Source organism: Neodiprion lecontei, chromosome 2, assembly GCF_021901455.1.
Source record: "Neodiprion lecontei isolate iyNeoLeco1 chromosome 2, iyNeoLeco1.1, whole genome shotgun sequence".
NCBI lineage: Eukaryota > Metazoa > Arthropoda > Insecta > Hymenoptera > Diprionidae > Neodiprion > Neodiprion lecontei.
In genome coordinates, this window is record NC_060261.1 from 6,847,090 (window position 1) to 6,872,811 (window position 25,722).

Consider the following 25,722-nt stretch of genomic DNA (forward strand, 5'->3'; position numbering starts at 1 on the left):
TTTAAATCATGACACATTACAACTGATTCTGTTCTTGAAAGATGCGAAATATTTAGCGCTTTAATGAAGAATCTGGACGAAATTTATACATCGCATTATTCATTGTACTGTGATCCTAAATTTGAAATACAATCTTATCGTGTTTTTCGATTATAGTCACTTTAATTTATTTGTAATTTCGAACACTCCCGATATTCCAGGTTTGTCAATTGTATAAATAGAAATAAGCTAAAACAATTACTAATCTGGATGATTATTATCGATATTGTTTTTATTGTTGTTGTTAGACTTTATTAATGTCCGCGGCAATATTGGACAGCTGAAATTTGCCCGTCTGAAACAAGTGCAAGAATACAAAAAAGGAAATTTTGAAATAAGAGAAGCCCAAAAATACAAGCCTAGAAAATAAAATTCAATAAAAATTAATCATAAAGAAGAATCAAGCAAAAAAACAAGGAAAATACAAATTATAATGCATTACGTGAGGTTATTTATAGTAGCAGTCCAAACCTGTGGAAATGCCCAAGTGACACTGTAACCGTAAACGGAGCCGTGACGTCAAGGAATCGGGAGTGGTTTGTATGAAAAACCCTAGATCCTCAATATTAACAATTTATGTACACGCAGTTGGCAGAAAGATGACTGAATCGTTTACTTTGAGAAGCTGCAGGTTCGTGAGTCGAATTAAATATTTTTTTTTTGTCAATTCGATTGTACTTTACAGTCGAATATATACTGAGAAAAACACTAAAATTGCAAAAAAACAAGAACTTGGACATCGATGGTTTAAATCTGTTTTCTAACTATCTCTAACAGAATCGTTCGATTTTATTCCACGACGGCTGAATTCGATGTGATAATTATTTTTCACAAACGCAATAAGTCTGCTTCATTGCAACAGACTTACCGTAAAAATAATTTCCGCTATTACGTATTTGCAATTATTGCGAATCTGACCGTTCAAACATCGTTGCAAATAGATTCTCACTTTTTTCCCGCACAACGAGTCGTCATTTTGTATCACTCTTTGTTCGTCCAAGGCCCGATTGTTCGCACGTTCGAAGTTGCAATTGAATGAACAAAAAAAAAAAAAAAAAGAAAATTTGCACAACACCCCGCAATATTTCTGTAGAAATATTTCTGAATCAGAGTTTTTTAGAACTCAACAAAATAATGTCGCTTTGTTTTCAGAGTTCAGAGACGTGAAAATCCCGTAAATTTTATTCGCTGCACGTTTTCCCGCTGCGTATTTTTTCAATGCCAAAATGGCGGAAGTTGAACAAATTGAAAAAAAAAAATCGCGACCACCTTGCAGATTACTCAACCGATAAATCAATCGTTTCTTCCCACTGTTTCATTGTCCTTTACCTTTTTATCTCTCGTCGACGAGACGGAGAGCACTCGTTGTTCGCAAAATTCGCGCCACCTTTTTGTCGGTATGAAATTTTCAGCGAAAATTTTCCTTTCGGCGGACTGTTAAAAAGTCGTCTTTCCTGCAACTCGAGACGAAACTAACCGCAGTTATATGAATAATTATTCACGTAATTGTCGACAAACTTGATGGACAGGTGCAGACCTCGAATGGGCCTTGGCGCAGGGCCTTTTTTTCTCCACGCAGCTCTGAATCACGTATAATATTCCATTACTCATCCCGCGTCGTTGCATTATTTACATTTTTCATAAAATCGTTGACAAACGAGATTCTCTCTCAGACATCTGTATATTCAATGCACCTGAACATATATATTATATATTTTATATATATATATACACACACACACCTATAGGCGTCAAAATTAAGGATGCTAAGGCCGCAGAGTCCCGTTCGAATCTTACAACGCAATCCTAAATACAAATTGAATTCGTGCAAGGTTCTTTGCCGGTACTTTTTATTTATTCATTTATAATTTTGCGTTACAGTGCGCGAAACGTGGGTCACTTTTTGGCAGATTTTATTACAATTCTGTAAAGACGTGTCAACATTCTTTGACAGTTGAATTGGGCTATTCAACAATTTTGAAAATTACCTCCTCTGCAATTAGGTACTTTTCTCCTTCGATCAATAGAAATGGGAATTTGAGTTAATTTTCATTTCAAATCACTTTGAAATGGTTGACCAAAAAAAATGGGATAATTCGTTCGATTGTATTCCACAATATCTTATTTTCTGGAAAAATCTATTATTCTCGACAATAGCACTAAGAAATTTTTTTCGTAGTATCACATTCGAATCGGCAAATACATAATTGTTCAACATTTCACTGATATGATTGATTTTAATTTTTGAAACAACGGCAATATTAAATTTACAATCAATGAAAAAAAAAAAAAAAACAATCGTTTCCAGCAATTTGGTGAAAAGTAATTTTCCCAAAACACTAAAAGGTCATCGTTGTATTAAAACGAGCGAATCTGCCAAACTTTTAATAAATTCAAAGCGATTTATAAGGAAAAATCGATGTCCAAGTTCTCGCTTAAAATTTCAGCGTTTAATTATCTTGAATTTTCAAAAAAATCTTTCATTAATTCTCGGTATTAAATTCAACTATCTCGCAATGAAATTAACGAAATTGTATTAAATTTCGACCCGATCGATTCGCTCCGTAAAAAATTACGTCCACGTGTCTATTATTATTTTATGCGAATGTGGAACAAGTTTCGTCGAATGAACAAGCTGTGTTGAAACCGATATCTCGAAGCGAACCGAAGCAGGCCGACGCACTCCTGAAGGATTTGTCCTGTGGCACATTCGATAAACCAACCGACTCGATCGCTTGCGCAGAATTCTAAGTCACTGGCCTGATTGTTCGACGTTGCGTTGTTACGACACACGTGAGGCCCCCTTATCTGTATCAACGGGGCCTGCTGGGCCCTGTAAACTTGGGGAATACCTGATTTATCACCTCGTTCGATAAATCCGAGGTACAGGCAAAGCTTGGGGCAACTTTTGAGCTCTTTTTTAAGATCCCTGCTTTTGTACTTGATTAAAAAAAAAAAAAAAAAACTGTGCAAACTTGCAAAAGTAAATAATTCACTTGTACCAATGTATAGGTGTGTTGTGTATGTATCTACAAAATCATAATCGGTAGAGTCTTTCCTTTCTCTGGTTGAAAACACGGTTTTGTCGTATTAAAAAAAAAAAATACAAGTTGGATGTACTCGAATTTTAAACAAAAACCTGCAACGACAGAAAGATAACGAATATTTTTTTACGTACTTTGAAAGTATTTCGGTGAAAATTTTCTCTCGAGAAAATTAGTGGAGTACGCAGAATTCCGTAAAGTATCTTTTATAAAAATTTTATATTTTCCGGTATTATGCGGGTTGATTTGAAAGCAGTAAAAACAGTTAAATTTAGAGGTATTTTTCAGTTTTATTAAAATGCTAATAGTATATGTAGATTACAAGGAAACGCTGCAAATTATTCACTGCAAATAATTCCTCCAACATGCGGAAAAATTCGACAATTTATTGAATTGCAATTAATTTCTGGAGAAGAATTTCAAGGTGATTTCTTACGCAAATACGATCGTACTTCGATTTTTTTTTTCTCGATAAAAAAATCAAGACTCTGTACAGTATTAATAACATAATTGTAATCTCGGTGCTCGAAAATGTCGTGAAATAAAAATTAGACTCGCGCAATGGATTATACATATATCGATGTACGATTCGATCGTGTATATTTATTTATCCATCATGCGTTTCCGAAGAGTAATAAATTATTGTGTTTCAGGTTGATTAAAAAACAGCTGTACAATATACGGCTACTAAAATTCTGTTTCCTTGTTTCGAAAGGTCAAGGATTTCTTGGTATATTTTTAGCACAGCTGAAATTTTACACAGCGAAATTGGCAAAAACCAGCTTAACAAATTATGCCGACAAATGTAAATCCCGACGTCTATAACCTGCGTCGTGCGGAATAATAACGATCGGTTCAGAAACGGAGATGAAAAAAAGAATCTACGATAAACTATACCGAACAAAAGTTGTACACGAACGTCATTTTTCACAAGCAGTTACATTCATTTGTAACAACAAACTGGTACTAGGTTTAAACAACGTCGCAATCAAAATTGGCGTTTGGATTTCTCGGTAAAATGATTTCCAAAAAAATTGTTTTATCAAAACTGGAGACTAAACTCTGCAAAATAAAGACATTTTCAAAAGACGAATGATATGGCAATAAAAACTTTGAAATACTGCCAGCTCTTTGACCTCACGTAATAACAAATATTTATGAAAATTCGTGACAAAAAAATACTCCATCCAAAATTTTTACTCCTGGATGGAAAAAACGACTGGATATCAAAGCTTACGGAAGAAATGATGAACGAAGCGAATCGAAGTGGGGCCGAAGTCAGTTGCGGTGAAATGAATGGACGACTCGGATTGCGAGAAAGCTTGGCAGCCAGATGCTGGTGCCACGCGCCGTAATACCTGAACGCAAACAGATGTTTATCATTCATGCAACGAGCGTTATGTCGCATGCAATTTATCGCATCTAATCGCTGTACGTACATATATGTAGCTACTCGATGTTGAGTCAACGGTGCGGCACGTTCCTTTGCTTTTATGTGTCGGACCTTTCTCATTTTTTATTTCTTTTTTTCTTTTTTTGTCTACTTTGTTTTTGTTTTCTTTCATTCATATAAGTTCGATCTATTCCGACTTCTAATCACATGCGAGCGGTATTGTAAACATATTGTCTTGTAAATGCAGTTACAGTTTCTTAACGAGACCGTCGTACATATATTGCATAAGAGTTGATTTTTCCGAACGAAAAAAAAAAACAAGGGTTAAACCAAACGTAAAAATGCCGACAGCATAATGTTGAAGAATTAAGTGTTGAACGCATGTTTGTGTCACTCGTACTATTCGCGCTATTTTATAACCCGCACAGCTTGCAGACACGTTACACGGTGATAAAACAATTAAAACACCATGCTTAACCCGCTATGTATATCGCAGATATTATCGTCTTGCAAAGCGAGAGAGAGAGAAAGAGAGAGAGAGAGAGAAACAGAGAGGGAAGGCAGGAGGGGGGAGAAAGAGAGAGGCAAAAAAGGGGGGAGCGAGGCCTTGATAATCCTTGACCGGCACACCGTTACTCGATGACCGTCCAGAAGTTACAGCCTCCGTCTCACTCTCAAAGTGGGCCTTCTTATTTTCTCTAACTTGTCCGGTTTGGATTATTTTTTTTTCTTTTTTTTTTTTTGGTCTTTTTTTTTTTATTCATCAGAAATGGCACACCTATTTCTTGACTTCTATTTAATCCATCGTCACGGGATTATCCAAGAACGTTTATTAAATTTAAGTATTTATACGCATAGTCGATTCTTATCGACTGCGTCGTCCATCGTCTGCTAGAATTCAATGCGCACGCGCTACAATCCGAAAGAGGCTGCTTGTCAGGATGACCAACTGTTTTAAACGTAATCGCTAAAATTATGAATTTTTTGGGGTTACATACATCGCGGTGAATTGTCGTGTAAATTTGTGACGGTTGGCCATCCTGACAAACAACTGCTCTCGGATTTTAGCGCATGCGTATTGAACCAACTCACTGGATTTGACGCTGCAGCGCTGTAGTGCACAATCTTGATTATCGTTTTTTACGATTTATTCGAGATATACTGCGTATTAAATAATTGTTAAGTATATGAAATAGGGGTAAAATTTTCTGACAAATCGATTTCCACGATTTATTTTGAAAAAATTATTCTCACGTTGCGAGAAAAAGCAAAATTTTGGAAGACAAACATTTCTGAAACATGTCCAAAACATCTCAAAATCATCCGAAACGTGTTTCTTTACTCAAGTTAAATCATTTTGAGTCAATTTTTTCATTTTCCATTAAACCGGGTTGAATTTTAACAAGCAATTCACTCTATATATATTCAGATTTTAATTTCAAGTTATAGATCAAATAACGCAGGTATAACAGAAGCGGTGCATGTTTTTGTTATACCGCTGATATTCTGGAACTTCCCGCTTGTTATAAAAAAAAAAAAAATTGTATATCTATAACCTGTCGTCAAGCCGTAGTCGGCAATCAAGAATGAAAACATGTTAGTTGAAAACTAGGCCGATACACATTTAACAGTAATGACAGATAACATCGATTTTCAGTATAATATACATGACGAACACATTGCGCGAACTTAATTGACGAAATGAATTTTATGTGGTTGAATTCAGTTCTTGTTCAATCGATTCGACGAATTATTCAGATTTCAGTTTTCTTGGTGAACAAGAATTCGTGCTATAATAACTACAGGCGAGTAGCAAAGAAAGTTCGTTAATCATTGCTAAATGAATTAATCGGAATTTCTCGTGCGTCGAATTTGTAATTTCATACCAAGTTCATGACGATTCTTGAACCTGCGGCTGCAAGCTGATAATTATTCGGGTGCTAACCGCCGACGTGGCTCTCCGACATTTTCAATGAACAATAAAGGAACACTATTAGGCTTATAACATGTATATGCGAAGTGAAAGGGGACGCAAAAAATATACTTTCGAAAATTAGACAGCCTCCGAAATGCAGGCTTCGTTTGCCGATGTGAAGGGTAAAAGAAGAAGAAAAAATTAAAAAAAAACGAAAGTGAGAGGGAGAAAAAACCGATACATTTATGCAGAGTATTTGAAATAAAAAAATCGTGCATTCGACACAATGTGACGAATAAGGGCTAATTTGCGACAAGGAATCATCAAAGCAGCGTAGATAATTGTTCTCCATTCGAAGGCTTCAAAAAGCTTTCTTTTTTTTTTTTTACATTTTCATATCCACTTGACGCATTAGCATCCGCTATTCAAATAAATAATTGGCAATTTTAACGGGGCTGAAATTGTATAGACAATTCAAACATTGGTTGCAAAAAGATCTGCAATCAGTTTGGATATATTGTGTGTAACAAAAAAGCCAAAAAGTTGCGAAAAGTTCTCGGAAGTCCTTGATAAGTCAATTCTCACCGTATTTGTAAACACCTTCTCAGTCACTTTTAGTCAGGAATTGATTATTCATTTTTTATCTAACCAGACGGACAATTCTGACGAAACAAAATGAAACTTTTCTTGTACTAAGAATTCGTGTAACGTCAGTGGATATAAATGCTTTGACGAAATATCAGTGGGATTTTGAGTTTACAATTCGTAATAAAAAAAAAGTCACGACTACGATGCTTTCTCTGAAACAAAACCTGTTACTTCAGAGTACATCACACCCAACATACAGATATATACATAGGTATAATGTGCTCAATTACATACGCAAGCATCAATCGTCAAAGATCGTAATCCTGATCCAAAGATGATCCATAAGTATTCCCATCATTTGATATAACGGAATCCGAATGATACAAAAATATTTTACAACCTTTGATGAATGCAGTGAAGTGTTTTTCTTTCTTCCTCAATAATTGAGTATCAGAAAGTTCCACTTATATTATTTTATGCAGAGTATGTTTCTGTAAGTGATTCGATGATAGAACTGATTTTTCGCAAATGCTGCACAAGTTGTGCCTCCTGCCTCCATTATACCGGGTTATTTCCACGATGCATTACATAGGGGCCCCCTAATTATAGGCAAATCAGGGCACGAGTCGACACTAACAAAAGAGCAGCGAAGCTGCTCACAATCAAAGTAGACTCGTACCCTGATTTGCCTAGAATTAGGAGTCCCTATGGGGCGCGTTACCGAAAGAACACTAAACACACATTTAAACATGTTTTGAAACTGTGAACCTAGACAGAAATCTGCACAAGTGTTCGAATTTTGAATCTAATAAGTTTCTATCGATACAAGGTAATTGGTTACAACAATTAAGTCTGACAAAGAACGACATTCCGGTATAATGACTCCCGCAAAAAAAGTAACCTGATACCACACAACTACCCCAATTATCGAGTCGTAAGTTTTACAGTAATTCGATGCAGAACTGACGATGGACAAAATAAACAACTAGTCGACACTGTCAATCAGCCGCGGATGGCAAACGAAAAATGGAGGCCCTAGATGGCTGTGGCAACTTTGCTAAGGGTTCAGTGGAGCACTCGGATGCAGTGTCAGCCTTCTACGGGTCGCAAGATCCGTTATGCCTCTAAGTCGGCCCTCGGTCATCCACGGGCAGCCAGTCAGACTGATGCTAGATTCTAGAATCCAGTCTGGTTCGTGCAGACACAGAGTACAAGCTCTAAAAGGACGCGAGTCTTCATCCTGCAGCGCAAAAGTCCGCCGTCTCCATTACCTGGGGTCTTCTATTTTTAGCAACGAGGCACGGATGCGATCTTCCCATTATATAAGAGATCGGTACTTCGAATATACTGGTGTAAACGAGTAATACTCTGCAATTTTTTCTTTGCGAGTAGCGAATGACTCACGTGGAACTCGATGTGACCTCATTTTTTAGCTTCAATTTGAAATTTGGTTCCCTGCTATATTTGGATTTGAAATTTAGAATCCTTAAGAAATACGCAATGTTGTTATGCATACCTATGTGAAACTTGTTTCTTGACCATATCTTGAGAATCAGGACTGGAGAATGAAGAAATGCATATTTTCAAAACAACAACGTAAAACAGTTGCGGAAAAGTCTTCGTAAAACCGGCAGTTTATGTCATTTCATTTTCGGTGAACAAATTCAATGTTTCATTAAAACAAAACCAAGGTGAAGGTTGCCTGAATTGATATTTACTCCAAAGTACAGTAATGTTCATTAATGCCTTGGGTTTGCGGCTAACTTATTTGCGGTCCGAAACAAAATGCGAGTTCGATTCTATACGAATAACGTGACAATGGCTCCCAATCTCTCACGTCGGCTACATCGCCAATCATTGTCACATAATTCGTACAGAATCGAACTCGCATTTTGTTTCGGACCGCAAACAAGCTAGCCGGAAGCCCAAGGCGTTAATGAAGATTACTGTACATCATAAACCAGGTATTGACCCTTCCGTTATAATCAAACCAAGGTGAAGGTTGCTTCAATTGATATTTAGTACAAAGTACATCATCTACAAGGTATTGACCTTTGCAATTATGGCTCGATCAAAGTCAATCACTTTTTGACATAGGTACATGCACAGATGATTGGCGTATGAGCTCTTTTCGATACTATCGACGCTTCGACGTCAATAACTCGTCAAAGTAAGTAGGTGCTATCGGAACCGAGGCACGCTCAGAGTTATGTGTGCCTAAATACCAAGACATAAAATTGCGGTGTATGTAACGTACGTCTACGAAGCAGTAAATGAAAGAGATGGTTTCGTTGACGTCATTGCGCCTAAATTCTGCCTGGACATCATCATCGTTTTTACACGGAGAAGTCCTAATCAATATCTTATACATGCCGTTTCTGCTTACATATTGTGTGTACCGCTTTTACCTCTGGATTCGGAACAAGCAGTTGAAAATTGTGTACGGTAACATTTCCTGACCGCTGACTAGGCGGAGATTATCTAGGATTCTTCTCAATCACACGAGAACAAAGTTTTGAACACACCCAAAAGTGCATCGTTGGCATTTTCTTTTCTTCAGTCCAAAGATGAAAAGACCAAATGCAACGTGCTGAGCAAGAATTTGACCTGAAAATGGGTATGCAGTTGTACCAGCAGAAAAACGGCCTCAACCTGTTGGCAAAATGTGCGCTTGCCAAGTCTTCGGTTCCTTGTTTCCAACCATGGAAAACGGTAACGAAAGTATTTAAGGAACATCGATGAAAACGGAGGAATGATACGAAAGTATTATGTGATAAACAATACAGATTTGTTTATGACGCAAAGCAGATAAATTTCTTGCCACATCATTGTGTAAAAATTGATTGCCATGACGTAACGTGAATGTGTATAAGAACATAAGACAAAAAACGACACATCCAATTAGTTACTCGTATGTTTCAGATATGTTGCACGAAGACATTCCTATAAAAAATATCTACAAGAACTTGAAGATAACAGCTTCAGAAAACTGCGAAGGACTCGAGTCTTCGAACCCCGCGTTTTACTACATCAGTCAATGTACACTACAGTATGGTACCAGAAAAAGTTAGCACCAAACGCTCAGCTAATTCGTGTTGGCATATTCCAAACTTGGAGATAGCCAACCGAAAGAAAAAGAAGAAGAATAATTAGTCTGATCCATGCCGCCTGATCTAGAGACCTCGGTTAAGTCTCAACTAGTTGCAAAAATTCGTCTATACCTGTGAACAGTTTTCACCGATCGGCCTTTTTTCCCGATCACTAATGTTCATTTACACTGTCATAGTCTGACTATTCTTTCACAAACGAGTTCCGTTCGAACTGCTATGATCAGGGTCAATATCAGGCTAGCTTGTTACACATCCGCCATCGTCGCAACATTATCGAGGAGTTCTTCAATCGGAAAAGCATATTTACCGTACAAATACCGCGTTGGTACTAATTGCAAAAAAAAAGAGCGTAACAGAACGTTTCGACATCTCGAGCCCATTGTCGTATAATATTCACCTGATAAAGAACGGCAGAGAGTCACTGCCCAACTGGCCATTCTCTTATACTCTTCGTAACATGTGACGCGGTTATTGTAGCATTTGTATGTGTCTATTTAACAAACATGTGTATAAAAGGTTTGTTTTTCCCAGTTCGGTTGTCTCCTCTCATCGCGAATTGATCGGTAGTCCAAATGAATTTAATACGGCTCGCCGAAATCCGTGGGTGTTTTTTTATAGACTGATGAGAGATTCACAATCGGTATAATGCATGATATATCGGAGACATTCGTTGAGAGTTATGAACACAGACATTCCAGCAGGTGTTGAAAAGGACGTAAATTAAGTAACTCTCGCATGACGTTATACGAAACCTGATCTCAAGTTGAGCATCGCAAAGTCCAGACATCAAAGTATAAACTGTCACATCTTTTACCTTACTCCGTTTCCAGAAACATTTTACAACTTTTATATGCTGAAGTTTTGTCGTGCATAGATTTGAAGAGAGTCAAAGAGTTGGAAATCCAAACGGTTTACCAATGTCAGAACAAAGCTCAATAACTACAATCTGTTGACTATAATTGTCGAATTATTTCCCTGAAGGATATACAAGAGATGTGGTAATCTCTACACTGAGTCGTGATCGATTACCGATGATCAATAAACTCGAGATTAATTTTTACAAGCGTTAAGACCATTTGTCAAAATTGGTAGTCTCAGTAGACTGTAAGAAACATTTCGGTATTCACTTCTATAGACTATAATTTGGTGTCAACCAGACACTACACGATGTCAATTTGATTCGATGACGATGACATTCCAACACTATGTGATACCAAATTGCCAAATGGACGAAAAAAATTGCTTTACAGTAGCCCGTGCAGACGAATTTTATGGCGAAATTTTTTTAGAGTATACAACAAACAATGAACACGGTACAACATTGTGGAGGTTACGGAGTCAGCTGGTCCGGGAATCATCGATGGAATAGCTAATATCAACACGAATCGAGTGAATGAAAGTTAGCAGCTCACAGCCAAGCCAAGGAGGCGTCTTTAGCAGGGGAGGCAAGAGGGGCAACAAGTTAACCTTCGGCCTCTGAGAGGCAAAAGACACCGATCGAATCCTGCAGCGACTGCATCATTGCACTATAGCTGATTAGTGGACAGTAAATTCCATCTATGCAGATATCCTCGTAGTATTGCTACAATATTAATCGATTAATCGATAGCTTCGATAAATAATTTTTCGATTAATCGATTAATCGAACCTGCCCAATAACAATTCTGCAGGTCAATTGGTACGTGAATCGAAACCGTCGATTAATCGATTAATTGAAAAAATGATTTATAGAAATCTTCGATTATTCGATTGATCGCACAGCACCAGATCGAAGTGCCGAAGCTCCAAAGTCGGCTTGCAAGCATCCGAAAGGTTGCGGCGAACGGTGCACGATCGGGTATTACGAAACGAGATGCGCATCAAAACGTAATTTCCTGTGTTTACATAATACCTAACTCTGCTCCGGGTGTTCCCATCAATCAACTACGGCACGTTAATTACAATAAGAATGCCTCGTGCGGGGCGGAGGGGCGAAACAAACACGCGTGCGTCTCGCGTCGCGACGTCATACTTGGCCGCTTCGGGATATCGGTTTCAGGAAAATACGACCAATTTCGAGGAGCATTCCGCGCAGGATGTCCGTCACGGGAAATCTTTTCGCAGACGATTAGACCGCAGGATGTTTATACATATTTTGCCGTTCTGTTTCGGAGAACATCTGCATTGGTGTGATACAAGAATTTTTCTAAACTTATAACTGCGTTACGCTTGTCGATGACACGATTTAATTGTATAGAAAAATTTGTAAAATCTATCGGTTTTTTTTTATTTTTCAATGAAGTTTATCTAACTGAAGAGAATCTGTTAGATTGATAATTCTCGGTGGTGAACAATCGCAGTATGCAAAATTTTGTGCCGTCATTGTAAACGAAATGTCGATTCTAAGCTAAAATAAATACTCTGCAATTTGGTAAACAAATTTCTTTGAGTGTATTATAAAAGTTGGTATATTTCATTTTTGCAGGGAAAGGGCTTGTTGGCTTTTTTGACCAAATATGGCGAGCAGATACGATTAAAAAAATGTCATCTGATTCGACAAAGAATTGAACGCAAGAGCAATTTGTATCATCAAGTGAACTTGTAATACTTTTCACTAATTAATTACCATTGCCATGAAATTCATTGGCTATGTTTAGTGAAATCAACCACGGTGTTAAGATTTTGAAATTTATGATTCAACATTACATTTGTAGCTGGCACGAATGAGAAATACAACAAATTTTAACTCTAAGGTTTGAGGACGCGTAATTAATTTGGTAGAAAGATTGTCAACACGGGAGATAATTTTTTATTCTCAATTTACTAGCGTGATACCGAACAGTGATATTGCCAAAACGATAAATCGCGTTTCTAGCCTGTCGCGTATATTCGTACATATATATATATATATATATATATATATATATATATATATATATATATATGTATAGTATACGATACCTGCGAACAGCCTCGAGGACTGAAAATAACGAATCATTAACGCGGAATAATGATTAGAGTTTAGGCGAGCGGTGCACATACTGATGAGTTTAATTGACAGTGACACAGTTGTGATCAGCCTTGCAGCGTGTCGCAGATGTGCGAGAATTGTGTCTCGGATCATTCGTAATTCCCGCGTTTACACGCCGCGCGACATGCGCAAGGCGACGTGCGCGCCTCTTTTTCATTCTCACTCACTCTCTCTCCGTCTCTCTCTCTCTCTCGTCTAAGTTTTCTCTCTCTAAACACGCGCATACCGTACATCGAGCATGCTAATAACAGCTCTGCCTACGCATGCACATAATTATGCCCATATAATCAAAGCTGAGAGCGCACAAACTCCCCGGGCGCAAAAAATTCGCACTCCTGCCCAGGAGCCAAAATAAAAACAGAATCGAATCTGTAAAATGGCTCGCAATACTTTCGGAATATTCCGTTTCATATAGGTCCAGTTTAATTACGATTGATCCTTGATCCTGCCGGCGAGGAGCGCGGCATTTTGCTCGAGCAAGGCCGAGTCCGCGAATAATATAACTCAGCTTCTTGTAATGTACCTGATATTTCACTTTGCATTACACCGTGGTTAGAAAGTATATGCGATACGATGTAACGTATAATTGGAAATGAATTGGTCCGCGTGTAGGTTGGATGCAAATTATAACAAAGCGATGATCCATGCTGTTTTACATTCGGTCTTTCAATCGTTCGATCGCTCATTTCGAATTTTGCAAGTGTGTCTGCACGAACCTCGTGAAGAATAAACTACCGATACGTAATAGAAATGGAAGGGCAGATGTTGCGCGATGATCGCCTTCGGAGACTGGTAGGCGTGCTTCAGGACATTTCCTAAAACTGTCTCCGCATACAAATCGGAAGGCCGGGACGTCCCTCACCTTTGCAAAATTATACGCATCAACGTTCCGATTCTCAAGGTGCAATCGGCCGAAATGTAGATTGGTATACATGTAAGAATTCTAACCAGGCAAACTTCGTGCCCAAGGGGTGGAGGTATGCGCAGGATCTCTTTCCAAACCTTGATCACCGAATCGCTGCATTGTTTCTTTTTTTCCTTGATTTAATTTCAGATTGGTGTTGCATTTCGTAAATTTTTGCACGTACCAATCCTCCGAATCTTGGGTTGAACGAAGTTCTTCAATTTCGATCAAGTTCCTTTTCTTTGATTTGCATCAACTGCAAACTAAGATACGCATGCCGAGTATCAAAGTTATGGCATTGTTACACAAAACGAAAATTAATATTTAACTTGGGCAAAAGTTTTAAACGGAGTTCATCCGGCAAACATGATCGAATCAAGAAAACCACCGTCGACAATGATTACAGAATGAAAGTGTATCGGTATCTTGATTGCTGAGCATTCGGAAGCAGTCGAATTATTGAAAACATCGCTATAATTCTTCGACAATTTTTCCTCCTCACTTTGTTTAATTGTCACTCTCAAAGATCCGTGTGCACGATTTCTTATCAATTCTTCGTCGACGACTTTCAATAGCGATACGTGTTTCCACCCGTTCACTGATTCGTGAAAAATAACTTCAGCTCTCTTGAGGAACAAGGTCATTACGAAGAAGCGAATGATCGTTGCATAACAAAAAACGCGGTTACGCTTCGCAGGATAGCCAGTATTGTTGAGAGGTATGATTGTTACTCGTAGATAAAACTACAGTGTTTTCGGTTTATCCGACAAAAAATTAAAAAAATTCCGATCCAAAATATTTCACGAATTTCGTATCACGAGTGCTAAGTGAAAATCGAGCGTATTAAGAATCACGATTTTTGAAAATTAACGAAACTGGGAGAAGCGTTGAACTGGTTTTTCTACGCCGTTGCAATTTTCCGCGAGCAATTTTACCGTCGATAAATACGAAGAAAGTTATCGGATTTCACGCAGTTTCGATAAATCCGGCTTCGACACCGTTCCGATTGAAAGCTCTGCTCAACGAGCAAGTCCGTTAAACATCGGTGAACTACCGTTGTACTTTTATTTTCGATATAGCGTAGAAAAACGCCGGCCACCTTGACTCTCCTTGATCCTTGATCCTTGACAATGAGAGACGAGAGCAAATAGCGACAAAAAATAGGAAATAATAAAATTAGAGAACAGGTGTATCGGTCACGGAATAATTCGCAACTTCCTATCCGAGCGAGTGTGTGCGAACTGATAATTGTACGCTTAATTTATTTTCGACAGGCTGTAATGTCAAACGAGCCGACGATGAGACGTGGCGCATTTATAATCGACGGCGAATTCCCGTTTACCCTTCGAAAATTTTCGAGGCTAACGAATTAATTTTTAAGAGTCTTAATTCCGAGCCTTGGGGAAAGTAAAATATCGAATCTAACGATACGTCGATATCGACAAAAGCGAATATTCATTCCTGCCATTTTTATCTAAGGATTCGTGCAACGTAAAAGTGAGAGAGGGTTACAAAAAAATATAAACACAAATTGTGTCTGTTATACCGTTGAAAAATGTAATAACTTTCCGGATTCAGGTTTTGCCTGTGAATAATAAAATATTGGAAATAGTTTTCGAATGACTCGCCATTCTCGAATACAAAAGACAATTAAATAGGCCAAGTCCGATTGTCTTGACGTTGAATCGGGGTTCATCGAAAAAGGCTCGTATTTGTCTCCAGCTGTATAATGAGGATCGTGTTTACTCCGTCTTGTATTATGCAGTCTGTCTGTTGTGGTGAAAAGAGTGTTAAAACGAAGATAATGCGAGATATATATGAACTTGAGAAATGAAACGGTTATTCATCAAAACTTTAATTCAATGCGAATGTAATTTTCTTAAATATCCTCTCGAGGACACGAAGAATTCTACATCCATAAACGTCACATTATTTTCAATATACACTCGGTTGTCATACGGTTATTATTTTATAGACATTAATTTTCCAAACATTTATTCGGACAACAAATAATAACGCGTCGCTTCTGTATATATGATATATCAAAGCCAATTTTTTCAATTTCAAAATTACAATACAGATTTTTGCATTATTCTTTACACATGTATGATAACCAATTTGTGCAAGAAGAAAATGATAATTTTACCGATAATCAGCGTTGAAAACAATTAATAAAACAGAAAAACTTCCTTTCGTACATTTCATCCAAATAAGTACTTTGCGCGTTTTGTGAGAATATTTTTTCGTGAAATATGATTGATTATAAATATCTCAAAGATGTTGGAAATTATACATAATACTAGAAGGTCAAAATTAAATGAAGCGTGGGTTGAGATTTGTGAAAGTAAGAAATTTTTCACAGCAAAAACGATGATTTATACAATCATCGAAATATACTCTTATCCGTGTGATGTATGACATGACAGTCAGTCGCAAAGGAAAAAAGGAGTTAAATAAAATAACAATAAATTTCACCCACTCGGTTTGCCGCGCAGTTGACAAAGAGCGGCCGTCATAAAATGATCGTAAAATGTTGCGTCTCAGTTTTCGCTATCGCTTGTAAGTCGAAGTATAAAACACGCGTGGTACATCCGATAAGGATCGCGCGTTACTGCACGGAGCGCAGGTTAAACAAACTACAATTTACAATTACGATGAACCGTCGGAGCGATGATCATTCTATCTAAACGTTACATACTCGTAACGAAGGAAATTACGCTCGGTTCTGTGCTTTGTACTTATGCTCGAAAGAATATGATGAATATATTATAAATAATTCATCGATTCGATCTACGTAAAATTTTTGAAAAATATTTTAAACCTTTCAAACGGTGACGGGAGAAAATTCTTCTAGGTAAAATTTCCCCAAATAATTAAATAAGCAACTCTACGAATATTAATAAACGTACAATAATATTTCAAAAAAGAAATTTTGCGGAATTTTTACTCCTCATAAAATCTGAAAATTTCTTGGTTACATTCATCGAAGATTAGCGAAATAGTAAAATTGCATTGGAAAATGATCGACGGTCGAATTTTCAATACGAACGATGCAAACAATTATAATTTCTCTTTTTCCAGACCGTGCACATGATGCTGTAAAATTTTTTCGAGTCGCAATTGTGATTGGACATCCGTATTATATTCGTTGTTACGCGCGATGAAAAAACTTGTGAATAGCAAAAGGAAAGTTGCAGAAAAAATGCGGTAGAAGAATTTTGTCCAACTGAGTGGGTCATCGAGAGTTTCTAGGTGGCCCGAGGAACTTGTACGATTAGCGGCACACCGAAGACTCGGATCGATGTACTTGACCGCCCACGATCCAAGTGTGCCATGACAAAGTGGTGAGCAATACCGAGTTGCAACAACCGCGTCATCGGCGTAGATATATAACGAGACATATTTCACTCACGCTCGACGTTGCAGAATTGCAGTTGCAGTTCGCGATCGAGTAATTTACCTTTTCTTCGTGTGCATTAGGGTGGTCCTTATTTTGGGTAAGTGGGAATTTCAAACCCCATCACCCCTTGCATATCTCCCATTTGCCAAAAAAAAAATGTGTGCAAAGTTTAAGCCCAATCGGACAACGTTTACCCGTGGCCCAAGAGGGTCAAATTTTAATATTGGAGCCAAATGGTAAAAACGAGCTTGAAGGCCTTTATTTAAGTAGACCAGCGAAAAAAAATCGTAGCAGGCTATAATCCACAAGATTTCTAACTAAATTCACAACTAATTGAATGTACTGATAACGAGTTCCGCCAAAAATTTCTATGTCGAGTTGTAGATGTACGTATTTGTAGATGTACGTATGTTGTAGAATCTACGTATTTACATCTACAACTCGACATAGAAATTTTTGGCGGAACTCGGTATCGGTACATTCAATTAGTTGTGAATTTAGTTAGAAATCTTGTGGATTATAGCCTGCTACGATTTTTTTTCGCTGGTCTACTTAAATAAAGGCCTTCAAGCTCGTTTTTACCATTTGGCTCCAATATTAAACTTTGACCCTCTTGGGCCACGGGTAAACGTTGTCCGATTGGGCTTAAACTTTGCACACATTTTTTTTTTGGCAAATGGGAGATATGCAAGGGGTGAGAGGTTTGTATTTCCGACTTACCCAAAATAAGGACCACCCTAGTGTGCATTGTTGCAGTACACTGAGAGAAATTTTTAGTTCCGGTTACCGCTCGTTCCTTAACAATTTTCATTTTTTACGACAATCGAAAAATATAGTTCTAGGTGGAAAATGAAAACTCTAGTATCCGTTACTATTCTTTCTCATTGCGATCTAGAGCAAAATTCTGAATCTGAAATTCAAAAATGACCTTTTTAAGGACCAGCCTATTATTATACACGTGCCGAAATGCATAGTGTGAACAATCTGTAATACGTGGTGAATTTTTTGCTCGTTATATATTCGAAGATAAAATCGAGATTATTGCGAACACGAGAAAAAACGATATTAATTTGTTTGCACGATTTTATACAAGATAACTAAAACAACTGCTGACATATCATTGATTTATACTCTTCAAAAATTATACATGATTGTAGTGTTCGAGGTTTCACTGACGCAGTGATTGAAAAAATGCGATAGAAAAAGGCGAAGTTTCAGCTGCACTGCGATCCTTCCGCATAAAATGATCGATCGATCCTTAACTTTCTTCACAGAGAAGCTCCTCGATACTGTTTTTACGACCGATTTAAAAAAATCACGTCCGTCCGTTCAATTTCCACGTTATAACGTGTAGAAAAATACAGATTTAATATTCGCGCAAAGTGGCTGAGAGCCGTTGAAAAAGCCAGGTAAGCCTCTTTCTTTCCAAGAGATTTCAAGCCGTAAAAGGCCGTAAAAAATACGTGATGAATATGCAATACGTTTCATGGGAAGAGGAGGCAGATGTACGCGAGATTGCGACCGGTAGCAAACCGGCGAGTTGGTCCGGTTTCAGCACTTTCCTTGTGCACCATATACCTACATGCATATGTACATATGTATACATGTATATATTATATACGTGTACGAGCATAACGTTATCTGGACAGTTAGAAACGAGGCAGAGATTTTCTATTCTTGGCCAGCAGGTCGTATTTATAGAGCCCCGCGTCTTTCCCTTCTGCGCATAAAATAGCTGGATCCAACTTCCTTCATCCGGAGCCGATGCAACAAGTGTGTAAACGAAGTGAGAGCGTCAAGGCTTAACTCCGAAGATCCGGAATATGTTCCCCCTCTTTGATAAATTTTCACGTATAAGCAGGTAAATCAATCCGCGTATTTGCCTTATTCGATTCATGCTCGACTTATCGCACAGACCCTGAAACGCGTCGCGGATTAAGAACCGCCTCTGCCGCATAATTATAACCGACACACGAGTCATGCCGATGATTCAGGCACGTTGATTTTTCGGAATGAGTGCAGAGAAGTGTGACGATTTAATTGTCCTCGGCGTGTTTACACCGATATGCGTTATTAGCGATATTAACGTTGTTGGAGATCTTTTCATTTTTTCTTAGTTTTTTTTTTTTTTTTTTTTTTTTAACGGTCTTTTCTTTCTGCCTATACCTGCAAACTTCGATTCATTCTTATAAATGAAACTGTGCGATCGAGCTAGATCCGTGAAATCTTGGAATGTATATTATGCGCATTGTATAAAAAAATTTCAATACAGGTGTGTATGAGATATTCTTGACACGAGAATCGTGTAATTACGTAAGTGGAAGCGATTCGATCTCATTTATTCGTTAATTTGCCGTTTTGAAATCGAGGAAGAGGAGACAGTCGAAAAGGTGAATGTTGAACAGTGGAACTAGACGACCACGTGCGTATGAAACTTGTTTTCGGTGTCACGTCGTCTCGATCATTGAAGTGAGTAATTTGCATACGCGTTCAGCGCTAATTTCCACACCATTAATAACTGTTCCGCAGTTTTGCCGATCATTTTGTTTCAAATACCGAGTGAATTCTGATTATCGGGCAGATATGCTGTAAGATTGTTGAAAAAAAAAACATAGGGAAGTACGGGTTATTTCAGTTTTTGTTTCTTTTAGAAAAACTTCAAACGACTGTAGACGATGACCTTCTATAACTTGTTTCATGATACAATCGCATGTTATGCAGGGTTATAACTTTCGCAAAAATCTACATACCAATCGAAATCACGGCTTCGGAATAAGTCAAATTTCATTAACACTTCACGAGAACGTCAATCTGACCAAGTGACGAAAAATATTGGCAAGATCGATGGAAATTCTTGGATTACTGAAAGCTATTTTAGCTTCCAATATTTTGGGGTCTTGAATTCTTCAAATCGATTAAAACGAGGTTATAAAACTACATCTTTTCAATTTGTCAAATTTTCAATACAAATTTTTCAATTTTTTTTTTTTTTAAACCTAATAAAAAACAGTCTTTTGCGATCGGAAAAACTTGCAGCGCGCATAAAACGTTCGAAATATATAAGGGTTTAAAAAAAAGAAAATGAAACAAAAATTTTCCGAATACAAACTCATTTTGTCACAGATCATACAAAGGCGATCAGTTTGATAAGATAAATACTTGCTGCAGCGATGAATATATAAAAAAAAAAAATAAAAATATCGCTCAGGGTACGGTAAAATTTGCAACGAAGTGCGGTTAAAAGTATTATAAACATGATGTAAAACCGGTGAAACGATGATATTTATAATCTCAGAACGATATTCGAGGAACGGGCAAATCTACAACGAGGCACCTGCACGCTCGGTGGCTAATTAAGTATTCACCGATTGCCATCAAAGCGAGTCTGTCTTGAGGATTATACTTATACCGTCCAGTTCCCGAGGTTTTCAATGGCAAACAGCTAGGCTACCGTCTTATGTAACGGTCTGCCACGAAGGAGCTGCCAAAGTCTACAAGAGAGTCTAGAGTCTAGACGATGGCCCGTGATCCGAAAAGAAAAAAAAACGGCACCATACCGCAGAGAGAGAGAGAGAGAGAGAGAGAGAGAGAATAGAATAGAATAGAATTTTATCGCCATGGGACAGTCTCCGCTAAGAGAGAGAGAGAGAGAGAGAGAGAGAGAGAGAAGTTGCCGTATGCCGTACGTATATTATGCCGCCTTTAATGGAGCGTGACTGCCACAGTTATAAATACAGGCAACGATATACGGTATAGCAAGTTGGTAGAATAACGTGCAGATGTGGATTACATGCGACATGTGAGGAAATGTTATAATATCTAAACGTTAATTAAACTACACCGAACTCGACTGAACGCGATCACCGTTACGGATGTTGGATTATTCGGAAATCGAATTACGAACGGATTTACACTGAATTCGTTTGCTTGGGTGAAAAAGCCTTTTATCGAGTACCTCGCTTTGTTAGTTTCTTACAGGAGGTTCGTTTGCTTCTATTTTTTATACTTACAGACGTACGTAGTTAGATCCTTGACTTTAGAGGACGCCATGTTGTTGTGGCAATACAAATTTACCGCATTAACCCCAAACGGTGGTTGATTGAAACTCCCGTTTGCTTTTGTCGCATACTTTACGTATACTCTACGTTGATTTCGTGTCGATGCACGAAATGAGAATCCAAAAAGCTTTCGCTATTTTTTCTGCGCTTTGATACTTGTAGAGTATCACGTCTAAAAAGCGATCAGCTGTTTCCCAAATCCGACGCCATATTGCCGTAACCATCGCAAACGTTAAGGATACCAAATAATACACGATGGATGAAATATTGTCGAACGTATAATGCAGTGAATTTGCGATTGTGTTCCAAAAATTTCCTAAGATCACTAAAAAATTCTAGGAAGTATCGAAATTGCGGCTCATATAAAGAGGTTCACGTACGAGTCGAGTCGAATCGTTTTGTTCAATACACATTGAAAAAGAGAATTTTGCTAAGTTTAGTTGCTGCTTTAGTGAACCCGTTAATAGCATCGATGAGAAACGATACTTTACTGCTTTAAATCTGGTTCACGGGAAAAGAGGCTGAAAAATTATGCCATACTTCTGACAATGGTGTAAGTGAGTGAAATAGCGTTTTGTAAAAATATTACGTTACTCTAACGTTACGAGGTCGAACCTCGTTTTTATCTGCAGTCATGTCCAATTTTGAATAATAGCATTGATAGTTAAAATGCTCCAGTTAGTTTTATCCAATGTTCTTTCGGCATCGGGATGCAGTTGGAATTTGATTCATTCGAAGTCCAACGCGTTCCTGGAGGATACGTATTACAACAATTAGACGACCTCGAGGAGCAAGCGGGTATCAAGGCGGTAACCGGACAATTACGGCGAGTCGGTATTATTGCGTTAAGATCATTGCCTACCCCGCGGTTCAGGTCGAGGTTAAAAACTGCCCAGGGTATACCTGTAATAAGAGAATCACAACAGCCTCGGCTACCAGCCGTACGTATCCGTAGTATGAAAAAACAAGACACCTTGTATACCTGCAATTATACTCTCGAAATCACGAGGAAACGCGATAATTCCGAGCAGCCTGATTTTTACGACCGTACCTACGTTTGAGAATTCAATTTAATCCCGATTAACGGATGTGAAGTCGATTATCTTAAGTAAGCATATTACGCGAAAGCAACTCGGAACTGAGGTCATTTTTAAGCACGATAATTAATTTATAACATGATATTAGTCACGTTTAAATTATTACTTGTATTCAATTCCGTCGACTTGGATTTTCAGTGTCATTAGTTCGCCTCAAGATTTTCTTGATTCGTAAAATTTATTTGATTCTCTTCAGGTAAAGTAATTTTGTCGAACGAGTAAAGTAAAAGTTTGGTATAAGGTTCATTCCGATTGTTTTTTTTTTTTTTTGCTGTTTGATTGTTTATTATACCTTCACTTTTTCAGTGTAATCTGAATAATTAGTAAACATGTATACTAAGTACAAAATTTTAATTATGGCTATTACCGTACGGTCGTTAACTATTTTCACATTTGACAATAACCAAAAAACATGCAGTTTTATGCACAAAATGAAAATGAGTTTTGAAGCCATAACCAGAAAATCTGTTAGGTACGTGTTAGTACAGTTTCTTGTAAACATTGCGTTAATTTCAACTTGGTAGAAGAATAAATTGTTTTCACTGCCTTAAACAACTGAATAAATACATCAAACTAAACGAACAGATCTATTATTTGAATAAATATAGCATTGACAATTACGATCATAGTAAATAATTACTTGCAAAAATTTCATCTGTCATTCGAAAAATATTTAAACCATAATTGTAACGATACTCGTGTAATTGCTTGTAAAGAAAAATGTCCATCACGTATAACTAACAAGATTTTTCTCCGCAGTGCATGACAAAACTTGAATAAACAAATATCACGGGTAAAACAATCGTCAAATTATTAACATCCCCCAACTCTTCGCATACTCACTCCCATTATTTAACTTCGTAACTTGTGTCGCTTGCCTGGCGTCAGTAACGTCATATGTTAACCTACTTGCGTCGCGCGATATGGGCTCAAATTACGCGGGCTACTCCTCAAAATTCACCATCGCGCAGCACTCTATAGAAATCACTTTCGACGCAGTTTTTTTGTTGGCTATTATGCAAAAAAAAGGCGTACAAATTAAAAAAAAAACAGGCAAAAAAAGTTTAAAAAAAAAACAAAATATATATACATAAGTAATATATATACATATATATATATATATGTATATATATATATTCGATTAATACCGTAAATCGCGCTCTGCAAAATTGCCGATTTTCGTGACCCACTCGTCTGCGAATTTGCTTGTGTGTTTCAGCTACGGCGACGAACCGGCGGGTTCCGAGTCGGAGCACCGATATCGCCGATTCGCGCATACGACGAAATCGCACGCGCGCGCAATTTCCAATGGATCTCTTTCGGACCGTGAATGTGTCGGCGTGTAAGCTACGATTGATACGTAGTTGCCTCGCCGAAAGGTATAACGACCGGAGTCCGCGCGGTAGGCTGCAATGAGCGTTCAGCCACAAACAGCAGGTAGTTCGAAACATATAACAAGATAAATGCCAGACCGAACTATACGTACACTTTCTAAACAACCACGATCCAGCCGCTCCCGCAGCTCCAAACAGCAGCAGCCTTACCTCATACAATACGTTATATGGCATGCATATACGCGTGTATAATAATAATAATAATAATAATAATAACGGTGATAATAACGATCGTACGTACGTACGAACCTCGCTCAAACTGCGCGATACCGATCCATAATATTTTGTTATTTCTCGTTGCTCGAGTCTTTATTTACGAGATATGGACGGGTAATATTCTTTCGTGTGAGACCTTCTCTCTGACGCGGACGGAGAGAAGCCTCGGAACTCACAATCAGCTGAGCATGTGTCAAACCTAAAACGAACACTCTTGTGTACCGTATTATAAACTCTGAGTAAAGGGGTTTAGCCCACATTTTGGTGGGAAAATCGAAGCAAGAAAATTGGACCTGACCTCATTATTTCACGTGCTTTACGAACAGTACCGATCTTGGGGATAAGAGAACAACTAGTTGCGGGAGCATCAGCCCTTCTCGCACAGTGTGTATAAGTTTTCGTAATCGGACGTACGAATTTGGCCCGGATTTACAGAGGGTATCCGTTATTCGGTGAATAAGTTTTACGAAGGCCTTCAGGCATGCAGAGGGAGAAGTGACAGGTGCCGAATAGTGGCGACGTGGCCAAGTATCAGCTCGACAACCCGAATTGTGATAAACCATGACGAGAAAAGCGAAACCGGGTCGGGTGACATGGTAATTCCATAAGAGATAAAAACAAAAAAAAAGAAAGGAAAGCAGCTCGTAAGAGTTCGAAATTGAAAATAACGAAAAGAAAACAACTCACTTGCAAAGTATCCTCCAGAAGCAGCCGAAACTCGAGCCGTTCGGCACCTCGCTGGCGTACGATACCGTCATTTCCTCGCCTGGGCCCCGAGGTGGTTCGGTATTTTGTAACTATCTTCAGGACCGACCAGCTGACGCGGTGATGTGAAACACACACGCGCACAAACGGTGGAGGTGCGCGTCCTGACGAATGGTGGGCGTCGCGGCGCCTTTACCATGGGGATTGACACTCGGCACGACGCTTACGGCCCATGGAGATGTGATCTTCTGGTCAACGAAATTCTCGATCGCGATCAACGACGCTCGAAGCCAACCGTTCTAACCACCGGGTCTCTGTCGACTGGACTTACCTGACGGACGAGACCGACGAGAACAACGTGAACGGGCCCGAACCCCACCTTCGCTTCGCTTGGCCCAGGTACGAGCCGCGTGAAACTCGCCCCCTTCGACGGGCAGGAAGGCCTGAAAAACGGAGTGAGGAAATATTTCAGTCGTCTTATTGGTGAGATGAGGGATTCTGGTGAAACTGGTGGCGTTGACGCTAGCAGGGGTAAAAACTAGTCATGTTACCGATCGTTAGAAGGATTGGAATGTCGAACTTTCATAGACGCGAAATTGTTGCAGGTAGAATTTGAAAATGTAAAAATCTATTCTACAGTTTGGCATTCTATGTTCTGACCTTTCTATTCTTTTACATCTCCATACTTCGACATCGAAAATTTTTAAATTCAATAAAACAAGTTTTCGCTTCTTTAAAAATGCGATATTGTGACCGGTCGATTTTTTGATCCTTCTATATTTTTAACCCCACTCGTTAAAATACGTTAACGGTTCGAATCAGGAGAATATTCGACACAAGTAACGATTA

The 25,722-nt window shown here is 38.3% G+C and overlaps 1 protein-coding gene across 2 annotated transcripts in view; it reads right to left on the bottom strand.

Moving 5' to 3' along the window:
• The window catches only part of LOC107227067, a 71,868-nt gene that overhangs the window by 44,945 nt on the left and 1,201 nt on the right, over window positions 1-25,722 (bottom strand). For both annotated transcript variants that reach the window (XM_015668116.2, XM_015668108.2), the window contains exon 2: window positions 24,856-25,316. In XM_015668116.2, the coding sequence (XP_015523602.1) occupies window positions 24,856-24,926 (71 nt within the window). In that variant the 5' untranslated portion in view covers window positions 24,927-25,316. The remainder of the gene's footprint in view (window positions 1-24,855; window positions 25,317-25,722) is intronic.